This window comes from Crassostrea angulata, chromosome 1 (genome assembly GCF_025612915.1).
Source record: "Crassostrea angulata isolate pt1a10 chromosome 1, ASM2561291v2, whole genome shotgun sequence".
NCBI classification, from domain to species: Eukaryota; Metazoa; Mollusca; class Bivalvia; order Ostreida; family Ostreidae; genus Magallana; species Magallana angulata.
In genome coordinates, this window is record NC_069111.1 from 25023979 (window position 1) to 25036067 (window position 12089).

At 32.0% G+C, this 12089-nt stretch overlaps 1 protein-coding gene across 3 annotated transcripts; it reads right to left on the reverse strand.

The window, feature by feature from the left end:
- Positions 1 to 27: 27 nt before the first annotated feature.
- LOC128156684 (clavesin-2-like) lies at positions 28 to 12060 on the reverse strand. 3 transcript variants are annotated; one of them, XM_052818922.1, is made up of 6 exons: positions 11990 to 12060; positions 11578 to 11727; positions 6530 to 6960; positions 4744 to 4854; positions 4260 to 4444; positions 28 to 3464 (listed from the first exon to the last, which is right to left on the reverse strand). In XM_052818922.1, exons 2-6 carry the CDS (start codon positions 11708 to 11710, stop codon positions 3365 to 3367), a joined length of 960 nt encoding a protein of 319 aa, XP_052674882.1. In that variant the 5' UTR covers positions 11711 to 11727; positions 11990 to 12060; the 3' UTR covers positions 28 to 3364. The 3 variants fall into 3 exon arrangements, with proteins under 3 accessions (XP_052674882.1, XP_052674890.1, XP_052674874.1); XM_052818930.1 differs by having other exon boundaries at positions 12014 to 12055; XM_052818914.1 differs by lacking the exon at positions 11990 to 12060 and adding an exon at positions 11835 to 11936.
- Between the last annotated feature and the right edge of the window lie 29 nt (positions 12061 to 12089).

A 12089-nucleotide genomic window follows, 5' to 3' on the forward strand; every position in this document is an offset into this window, starting at 1 on the left:
GGTGTTATATATATATATATATATATATATATATATATATATATATATATATATATATATATATATATATATAAATATATATATAAAATTATTTACCAATAAAATTATTATTAAAAATAAAAATGCAAGCAGTATGTACATTTCTGAAATAAGTAAAATTGATCTAGGGGCACCTTATGTGCAATATTCTGCAAGAAAAAAGACTAAGTTAACAGCTTGTATTTTTTTCATAAATTATCAAAAATCCAAATCCAAAATATATTGCACTTTTCTTATATATGTCCAATTGATCTGCAAAACATCAACTTCCTATCTTGAAAACTGTAGAAGTGGTTATGCGTACAAGAGGGGTACCTTTTTGGCAGCTGCCTGCCTTTTTTTTTTTAAAAACTTTTTCTCTAACCGGATTTTTCTTTTGAAAACCTGGTTAAAATCAAAATGCAAGTAGTATGCACATCTGTGATATAGGTTAAATTGATCTGCAAAACAAAAAATGTCTTATTTTGAAAACTGTAGGAGGAGTTATCCAGACAAAAGGCAGCCATCCACCTACCTGCCATTTCAATAACTGGATTATATTCATGTAAAACCCTGTTTTAAAAAAACTGAGACCTTATTATGAAGAACTAAATCATCACAGTAACTGAACCATATGAAAAAAATATAATAATTATCCTTGTGGCTCTCATGCAACAATGCAGAATTTAAAAACTAACTCTCAAACACACAACAGTACAATTTTAAGAGCTTCATCAAAGAATATAATCTTAACAATAAGAAAGCAAAGCCTTTGGTACACATATTATTGCTTGCCTGGCAATATAGGATAAAAAAAACCAATGACAAAATCCTTCATAATGCACAATATATAAGTTTTATAAATATGATATGAATGATATATAATGGTATGTTTTACAACAAACCAATGCATTAACTTTATATGTAGTAAGTTAACAAATAAAATTGGTATACATTACTTAATGTACATTAGACATTAAAGAGCATGGGTTTTTTTTTACTTAAAAGTTAATACATTGGAGAGATAAAAGACAGTAGCTTTGATCAGGCAGTGCTGTCAAATGATATGGTCAACAGCCCAAACTACCAAAGTTCATTGTATTAAACTTTATCATAAAATAAGTTCTGTCTCCATGAGTTTTTGAAGTCTGTTGTTCAAGAAAAGAAAACAGGGAATGGGACCCAGGAACATAATTTCACTGAAGATGTGTGCTCTAACTACACAGATTTATCAACACTTATATTAGGATGACATATAAAGTAACTTTAAATTTTTGAGTTTCAGAACCAGTCAGTGATGAGAGAAGAAAGAGTTATCTGATTCTTTATCTAGTGACTTATACTGTACAAGTGAACATGTACATTCATGTACAGCCTAACAGGTATATAAGTGAACATGTATGAAAGATAACCTACTGACACTACATAATACACAAAAAGTATTCATGACTGACTTAATTGGAAGGGGGCAGACCCCTTGGAATGTGCAAAGTTACTTTTGTAAAGTTACTCACAATAAAGGTACATGTTGGATTTCATGATATATACATGTGTTCAGAAAAAAGCAAGAAGCCCTTTTGATTAACAGTGTTCAAATTTTTTTTAACAAAACATTTGACTTGACAAACATTTTTTCAAGTCAGAATCAAATATTTTTTTCACAGTATTTATATCATGGATTTAATATCCAAACCAGTTATGGATTTGTGTATTTTACAGGCTATGAATATATCTTGAATTAAAACAATAGATTAAAAAAAACCTAATACATATGTATTAAATGTAAACTTTGCTGGTGGCATTTTTAACAATCTCATTCAGAAGCAAACTGGTACCCATTTCCAATATGCAATATCCCAAAAAAACACTGTACACTTTTTGTCTTAGACAACACATCAGACAATTCATCATACCAGTATTTATTCTTGGTGAAGTACCCGTACCTAAATATGCTAAAAGCTGTAAGAAGATGGGTGGATAAGGGGTGTAAAATAGCCATACACGGTTGGACAAGCTACTGAAAAATTAAAATATGAATAAATCTGATACTGTTTTAAAAAAATCATTTAAAACAATATATATTTAACATATCATTGAATTTTATCCTCTAAATATGTTCAATACTTGGAATATGTCAACTCAAACAGGCGTATACGTATCAAAACCTGCAAATACTGTCAATTTTTAGAACTTCAAGACATTTTCTTTTATAGAGTGGGTCTGTGCTTCATATTTTTCTCATAGTCTGAATAAGGTCTATCGGAAAACAAACCGATTTCAATCAACAAAAACGTGGAGAGATGACCCACTATACAATAAAAATATCATTTTGTATCCCAACAATTGAACGTTTTCAAAAAATAATACAAGTCTGTAAATTCGTGATCAAAGTCACATGTAATATTTAAACAGCCTACTTTGATGTGTCTGAAATGGCTCAGTGGTTAGAGTACCCGACATATGCTAACTTTATATATCGAGGGTTTTATGTTATGGGTTCGATGCTACCAAAAATTCAGGCAATATTTTTTTTTCTTATCTTTTTTTAAATTTATTAAAACATCAATATAGTTAGAAATTGTGCTTTTGCAAACTTGTATTATAATATACCGGTATTTGCATGGATTTAATTGGGAAAAAGTAAATTCAATATTGTATTTCACTACTAAACCAGATGGGCATTTGCGCCATCTTATTCCCCCATCTTCTTTATTTACAATAACTTAAATTACCATATTCTCAATATATAAGGAATAAGGAATCATTCTTTGAGTATTATGAGATGATAATTTTGGTCGGGGTGTGATCAAATCCAATAAAGCCCGAAGGGCTTTATGATAGATTTGATCACGCCCCGACCGGAATTATCATCTCATAATATTCAAAGAATGATTAGTTATTACTTATATTTAATATATTATTTTAAGCCATTGTACAATTAACTATTTAAATATAAATAAGCAAACCCCACTGACGCCCCAATTTGTAGTTATGGGTTTTATAGTACAAAATCGATACGTAGTGTTATCACAGGCAATGACACTGGAAAATGTAAATATACACATATAATACACAATTAATATCATCAATTACAATACCATATGTGACACATAACAACATAAATTTCAGCATGCACTAAGTTTTTAGCAAGGAACATAAAATCTCCAAAAATGATACTCTTCATATACAACACACACATGCACACACTCTGAGATATTGCTGTAAAATCTATTATATTAGCAATACAAGGTACACTTGACATTTAAAAATTCTACTCTTTTTGTTTAATCTCAAATTGGTCAAAACAAATCTTCTATGAACAGGCTAGTTGTTAAGAGCCACTTCACTAGTCGATCAGAAAGAACTCCTCATCTAATCTACTGTTAATCTCATTCTGATCCAAATTTTGTTTCAGGTGAAAAGTGGGGAAGGACTTGGACCTGGTCCTGAAAAAAAACCACAACAATGTCATCAGAGCCAAATTGGGTACAGTGACAACAAGAAATACTTTGGTGTTATTTTGCTACAGATATTCATTTTAGGAATCACATTAAATATTTTCAAATTCTAAATTCAAACTTGCAACTTTTAAAAATGTTAATTATATATACATGTATAACAATTAAAATATTTGATTATTATTTTTATGTATTATCCAAAACAGGAAAAATCCCCAGTTTAACTTCTATTTTCAGAGTTGTTTATAGTACAGAAACATTGTCAGAAAACAAATGTGACATGATTCCACATGATACTTTGACAGGAGAGAGATAGTGAGCTTCCGATCAAGTGGTCCCTCATTGCAGAAAGAAAATTTGGGCTGGAGCTATGTCACTTAATGTTAGCATTACCACCTGTGGGAATTTATACTGGTATATACATTGGCGAACTATACCAACTGATTTACAACTATATTACATGTAATTATTGCATTTACACTCACTTTATATGGATAACTGAGGAGATATTCAAAGAGAGATGTAAATATAATGAAATTCCTCTTTTAATGTTTCCAGCTCATATGGGGTTAAGAGGTAATGATTTTTGAAGGAAAAATTTCCATAACCCTGAAATGTGATATGTACTTTTCTACACAACATGTGTTTCATGAAACAACATGGAAAATATTTCATTAATTAAATATACAATCATGGGTATATAGTACAGTAAATAAATAAGTCTCCTGAAATACCTTATAAATAGGGTATACTGTACATGTACTTGTATGCATCTTTTCTTACTTGAAGAAACAGTGATCTGGCCAGTATATATGCTTGTCTCCAAAGCTAAAGTTCTCGTCTCCCACCAGCTCCTTTGCCCAGCTCGTGATATTGTGCTCAGGAAGTGTTCCTCCGAGCTCAGCAGGCAACACTTCTTTACTGATGAACTGGTGAAGTAGTCCCAAGTTTATTCCATGCATATGTATCTACCCAAAAATTAATCATGCATTCAATTTCAAGTCACAGTTTGCAAGTCAGCAGCCGAATTATTTTTGACAGTAGTCAGAAGAAGTTTTAAATCAAATATATTCTTATTCTTAATAGGAATTTTATATCTATATTCATACAAAATATTTGAAATATAAAAGTAATTTGAAAACATAATTAAAGAAATTCAGTATGTTATTCTTCAACACAAACAATATGGTATACTAGCACAGATATCAAAATAGAAGTCCACATTTTTACATTAGGGAAAAATTAATTTATGAACAACAAGAACTACCTTTCTTCTACTTTTTTCTTTGAGGAATGGTAGAATGATTTTACATATTGCCTCTATGTACCAGGGTTGGTTAACAAAGTGTATGGAACCAAATCGAGCCGGAAAACAGTCCTAAAATTATCACACAAAACATCAAAACACAAACAAAGTACATGTATCAGTATATTCATTGAAATCAAAATTTACATTATACATGTATTACATATAAACAAAAATCCTTGTTTCATCATGTGCCAGCCCCAGCTACTAGCAGTTTGCTTCAAAAGATTTTCTTCTATACTACTGTATATTTAATCCTATACTGTGGTTTCATCAATTTTTGTTGAATACCAATTTTCGTGGATTTCGTTGTTTAGTTGATCCACGAAATTAAATATTCATTGAAGTGCATTTTTTATTAACATTTTGTATTGATAGGGTCATTGGCCACGAATTTACGTATCCTTGAAACTGTGATTTTCACTTTATCCACGAAAATTGATGCCCTTGAAAATTAATGAAACCACAGTAATTAAACACCCCTCAAACTGCCTTATCATGGTTTGCAGGGTTAAAAGCGATACTTATAAACTTAGATTTTGGTATAATGATAGCATTATTCCAATCTATTTGCACAAATAGTATAGCCTTTTGATTCTTCAGAAGAATTATCTAATTGTAGGATGAGAATACACAAGCATCAACCTTTGAAATCACACAAATTGTCCAATCAATTCAATTTTTTTCAAAATTTCCTACAGAAATGTTTACCGAGTAATCCAGCTAAACAAATCTTATCTAATTGTTTCCTACTTATTTCTTTTATAAACTTTAACCCCATTAGGGCCCATTTCTGACCCCTGGGGTCACTATTTGAAAAAATTAAAATCTGCCATAAAAATATCAGAAAGCAATGGTTCTGGAGAAGAAAATTTCTAAATTTTCTCATTACACCTTCACTTTTTCTTAATTATCTCCCATTTGAAGGTGAGCTAACCCTTCATTTGAATCAACTTGAAAGCCCTTCCTCGGAGAATACTTTGTACCAAGTTTGGTTGAAATTGGCCTAGTGATTCTTGAGAAGAAGTTTTTTAAAACATGGAACCCAATGTTCACTTTTTTCTAATTATATATACCCTTTGAAGAGAAAATGGACCTTCATTTGAACGAGCTTGAAAGCCCTTCCCCCAAGGATGCATTTGTACCAAGTATAGCTTAATTTAGCCCAGTGGTTCTGGAGAAGAAGATTTAACACCTAAGCCTATTTTAACTCTCCTTACAATTGATATCAATCCCTTTGAAGGGAACTGACCCTTTATTTGAATAAACTTGAAAGCCTTTTCCCGAAAGATGCTTTGTGTCAAGTTAAGTTGAAATTGGACTAGTGGTTTTGGAGAAGAAGATGAAAATGTGAAAAGTTTACAACAACAACGACAATGACAGACCACGGACAAATTTTGATCCGAAAAGCTCTGGTGAGCCAAAAAGTGGTGTTCTAAATTAAGGACTATTTGAAAAGTTCATTATAAATGTCTAATAATTAAAATAACTTGACAGAAAAAAAGAATCAACATGGAAATCCTGTAAACTGTCAAATTGTATACTATAATTTTCATAATTAAAATGGATCAAAGCATTTTGTTGATTTCAACCAATATAGCTGGTACAGTATTAGTTCATTGACTTGTGTATCATTATTTTGAACACAGGCTTAGTATATAATACGGGTTTGTGCAAAACCATCTTTAATTTACTTCTATGATGTTCTTTTATGCTTGTATCAATGTATTTCTTAACATGTACTCACTTGAAGTCCTTCAACCATTTGCTTTAAAACCTTTGGATTAAGTGATCTTGATTGATTAAATGTGAACTGGCTCCAGTCCAGGATGAAAACAAATCCATTTATTTGGCATGCCTCATCATCAATAAGTTTTTCCAATGTCAGCAGTATAGCTCTATACACCGACGGAAGCTGGTAACGGCCATTGTCCCAGTTTGCAGCAAACAACACAATGATCTTCCTGCCTTTCTGGTCACAGTTTGGTAAGACGCTAGGAAGACCATCATACAGTGAGGCTTTGATACCAGCTTCAGAAGCAATAAAGTTCTTAAAAAGACTTGGGTTGTTCTGGCGAAATTCAAAGTATCTAGCCAGTAACTTAAAGGACTCTACTGTGTCAAACTTCCTGGCACGTAAGAACCTCAGTACGAAAGCATCATCAGTTCTTAGAAATTCTATAAAGCAAAGTAACAATTACAATAAACACGTATATCAAACTAGCAAGCATTTAATTTATTCAAGTACCAGGGGTATAATAACAAATTGTATATATAGCCTTAGACCATATAGCATGTTAAATTGGATCCCCCACCTATGGCCATTGTATAACCCCCAGGGATTATGAGTATAAAAATAACTGAAATTTCTTCATACTGTTGCTTACAGTACCGATTAGACCCAACCTAACAGAAAGTAAACCCCAACTAAACCCTGGGTTTACTTTTTGGGTTTACTCTGGGTTTACTCCGGGTCTAAACCCAGAGTAAACCCAAAGTAAACCCAGAGTGGACACAGAGAGTAAACCCAGTCAGAAGGATACCCCTGAAAACAGACGCTAACTGTGTATTCGGAACATACAAGGGGCAAGAATAACAGGCAGTAGGGCACTAAGATAAAAGACGGGTCTGCTTCACACTTCAGTGCGTACAGTTGACCTCAAAAGCAATTTCCAAGTATATCCAAAGTAAACCCTGAGTAAACCCAAAGTAAACCCCAAAAGTAAACCCGGGTTTAGTTGGGGTTTACTCTGGTGTTAGGTTGGGTCTGACGGTACTGTACTTTCATATCTATTTCACGAATTATTTTCTCCATTTTCTTCATATGCACTTTTTACAGTTATGTCACTCCCACCACCTTGTTGTTTTGAGTCTTTCTGACCTGACCCTCCAAGATGTTTGTATGACAGTCACTATATCTTGGAAAAGTTAATAAATCTTGATTATAGCGAAGTCTTAGGGACTAGTGGATTTACTTTGCTATAATTATATCCATAATTTGTTTTATCTGTATAACAAATTTGTTTAAATAAGTATTGCAAATTTGCAATATACATGTTTTCTATGAGATGAAAACCGTCAAAACAATGTACTTATTAAAATAAAATATATGTACCCCCTAATTATCAGATGGTAAATTGCAGGATTTATGTAAAAAGTAAAAGGATGACTTCACTTAAGGACATGCAATATTTGCGAGAAAATAAACTTTTAAAACAAGAATTTTTCTGTCAATTGCAGAAATGGTCAACATCTAAACTGCAACGTACAAACAAATTAGAGGAGAAAACAATGCTTTCCTCTTAAAATGATCTTTTTCCTCAAAGATCAACACTGAAGGTGTTAAGTTCTCCTGGCAGGAGTCTAACAAATCTGTCAGGTCCAGGGGTTCATGCACCTACAGGTCATATATATTCAGTACCAATATGTAATAGGGGTCATATTTTCATATATTTACATCTACAAAGTATTATTCCCTTTATTTCTTACGGTAACCTATATTTAATTCATAGCTCTATAGAAACAGCCAGACTGAAATCTACACGCCCCATTTATTGATTGGTCGAAATCTACAGCTGCTGAAACTGATAAGAAACTGACAGGACAGATATAGACACGCCCTGTTTATCAATTGATCCAAACCTACAGCGACCTAGAAAAAATCACGGACTGCACAAAATAATCATGACGATGTCAGACTCAAAGTCTCAGAGGAGGCGATTTGGCTGTTTCTTTTAGCTAACGTACTTACGTACATTGACAGTAATTTAGTGAATTTTACTTACTTTTCATAATCAATTTATCAGTTAACTAAAAGAAAAATGTTAATATAAACAATAAAATGCTTTCTTTGATGATTCATTCGGGTTATGAAGGTAGCGATCAATGCAGAAAAAATTTACATAACCCGCTAACGCGGGTTATGTATTTTTTCTGCAAATGTCGCTACCTTCATATCCCGAATGAATCACCAAAGAAAGCATTTTATTGTTTAAATATATTTATTTGTTAAATACCTAGAACATATTTACTTCCATTTCAATTTTACTGTTTTCCCAAAAGAGTTATCTCTCTTTGATTATTGAGAACCTGTGGATCGATATCTAAAAATATATTAAGGAGTTTTCTGATCACGTGATTTAAATAAGAGTATTACGTATTTACCCAGAAATTACACCTGGTCAAACCAGTTTATTGTATTTTGCGCCATTTTTGGTATAGTGTTCACCGCAGCGAGTGTCCATATTTTTGTTGCTTACATGTACATCTTTCATTGAAATTTATTCTGATCACCGGCTGCGGGTTTTCATTTCACAAATGGGTATTTATGTTTCTCTGATTATTTTTACATTATTTGATTAAGATTGAAGTTTAAAGATGTGTAAAATTATAATAAGTGTAATTTAGATTTGGTTGATTTAAATCTTCGATAAATTTATTACCTTATTATATATGCATTTATTGTAAATCGTTTATAGAATTTATACACAGATTATTGCCAAATATTTAGTATTGCTTATATTTATTTTTAGAACCTGTTTTCTTCTTGAATAAATCAACGAACCCAGCAGTGCACTTCGTTTGTTTATACATGTACAAGTGACCCTGTTTCAAATATATATATTGTAACGAAATGGGAGAAATCAATGGCAGACTATCAAGATTCGAATCTAGGCCCCTTAAATCTCCAGTCAGGTGTTTTACCTAATAAGCTACCTGGTGCTGGCAATCTAATAACAATATTTGGCTGTGTTAATGAATTACGATTCCAATAAGCGTTTTTGGCAGAATGCCAAATGTCAAACATAGGTACATTCAGGAATGCAATAAATTAAATCCATGGTGACCTGTTGAAACATAGGTAATCACAGCTAGATTACAAAGCTCACCTTGACAAAGCATCACCTTTATGAGGCATCACCTTTTATGACATCGTCTTTATCATATCATATGAAAATCATAGTAAGTTAATGATCTTGGATATTCATTAATACTGTTTTGACACCATATCGTATAATCAAATGCTACATTTTTTTTCAATAATTATATGTTCATTTGTATAGTATTGTAAGATACAATTCTTATCATAAGCCAATACAACAATATAAAATATGATATTGCATCCTATGATACTGTAAAATATATATCATATGATACAATAAAATACTGTAATATATAATGAATTATCATGATATTGTTAAATAAGATATGATATTGTAGCATATAATGATTTGGTATTGTATCATGTATACATTATTGTATTTGAACAGATAATACATTGTCATAATATATCATATATGACACAATATAATATCATATGATACAATATTGTATCATATACATAATATGATATATATTTTACAATATTCTTATATATATATATACACATGGTATTTAGCAATGTACTTGATTTAGCGGAAGCCACATTCCGCCAAAAATGCTAAATAGAATACACATCCAAATGTAATACGTTTACAGTATATCCAAGATATCTTCATTGAACAATTATCCCTTTTCACTCATAAAATTTCACAGGAACGAAAACAATTTTCTTACGGAGATTTGTAATGGGAAATGTTTACACCATTCGGAATACACTCGGAATACATCGCACAATTTTTTAACATTATCATCCGGGCTTATTTATGGCTGATGCAATGCAAAATCTCCGTAGACTTTCAATTTTTGGATGTGTATTGAAACCTGAAGCAGTAGAGGGGGCGTTTCAAAACAGATAATCTGGACATTTTTCATATTAGAGGATGAACGTAATTTGAGCACAAAGGTATTAACTATTATTGAGATATCAAGCAAAAAGTGGTGGAAGCAAAGACTCGGGACAGAGTATAGTTTGGTTTATGCACGATATATTCACAACGTCATACTGTATTAATTTATCATAGGTACTAGAACACATGTTATATGTTTTGGATTTATATATTTAAACCTGTAGCCAATGGCTACTATTTATAGCGTATAACCTGTAGAACAGGTATTCAAGTTAAGCACGATTTTCACTCATTCAAAGGCTTTTCTTTGCCGCATTTGCACAATCCCCACCCACCCACCCACTCACTTATATAGTGACATTTAAAAATCAAGGACTGTGCACTATGTAAAATATGTAAAATGTTTTAATTCAGAAAGAAGTTTGAAGAATCTTTATGTATTTGTACGTGTAAATAAATGCAGCAAAATAAGCGCTTCCTTCACTATAGTCTGTCCCAAGACATCTTGGATTCACATTTTGCTTAATTGCTTGATATTTATAAATACCTCAGAGTTCAAACGATGTTCATTCAAAAGTATAAAAAATTTCCAAGATTTCTCAGTCGAAACGCCCCTGTTAGCGTATCAGGTTTCAATACAATGCTAAAAAAATGTGATGTCTACGGAGATTTTGTATTGCAGCAAGCCCGGATGATAACGTTGAAAAATTGCGCGATGTATTCCGAGTGTATTCCGAATAGAGTAAAGATGTAAACATTCCCCATTATAAATCTCCGTAAGGAATCTGTTTTCGTTCCTGTGAATTTTTCTGAGTGACAGTTGATAATGTGTCAGTGAAATTATCTTGGAAATTATCCCTTTCAACTATTACAAGTGCACTTCTTTCACAGGTATTTGTATTTTTTTTTAAAATCGTCCAAATGTGCTGCATAAATATCTTGGGACAGACTATAATCATGTGTTTTGTTATTATTGTAAATAATTTATGTTCGGTTGAGTGGAACGAATAAGAACATAACAGCAATTAAACATGTGAAAATAATATATACTCATTAGATTGTTTACTTATATCTGGACGAGTCTCAATCTGCTCCTTTACATCCGCTATATCTTCACTGTGTCGACTCTGCTCCTCACCAAGCTCCTTTTGAGATTTCAGTAACAACTCTTCTGACAAACCCCATCCAAACTCTGCCATGTCATCTAAGACATCAACTGACAAATAAACAAAAAAAGGTTTCATCGATTATACATGTACATATGTGCAGTTTTCTAGCTATAAGCTAGACAGGCATCAAAACATGAATACATATATCATATACCGGTACTAATCTCTGCAAGATTCGTCGAGATTGAAAAATTAAGATTAATCATTCACATATTCATTAGGCATTAAATTGTGATGAAACTGCTTAAGATAAAATATTGCTGTGTAAATCAACATCATCACTATTATCCTAAATATTAAGCGTAATACCACTTATAGAATCTCGCTACTGACATTTCTCGGTAAATCATTCGGCGTGACATCATGTGTTTCAGCATCTGTAGCATACGTGATGCACACCTTTATTACT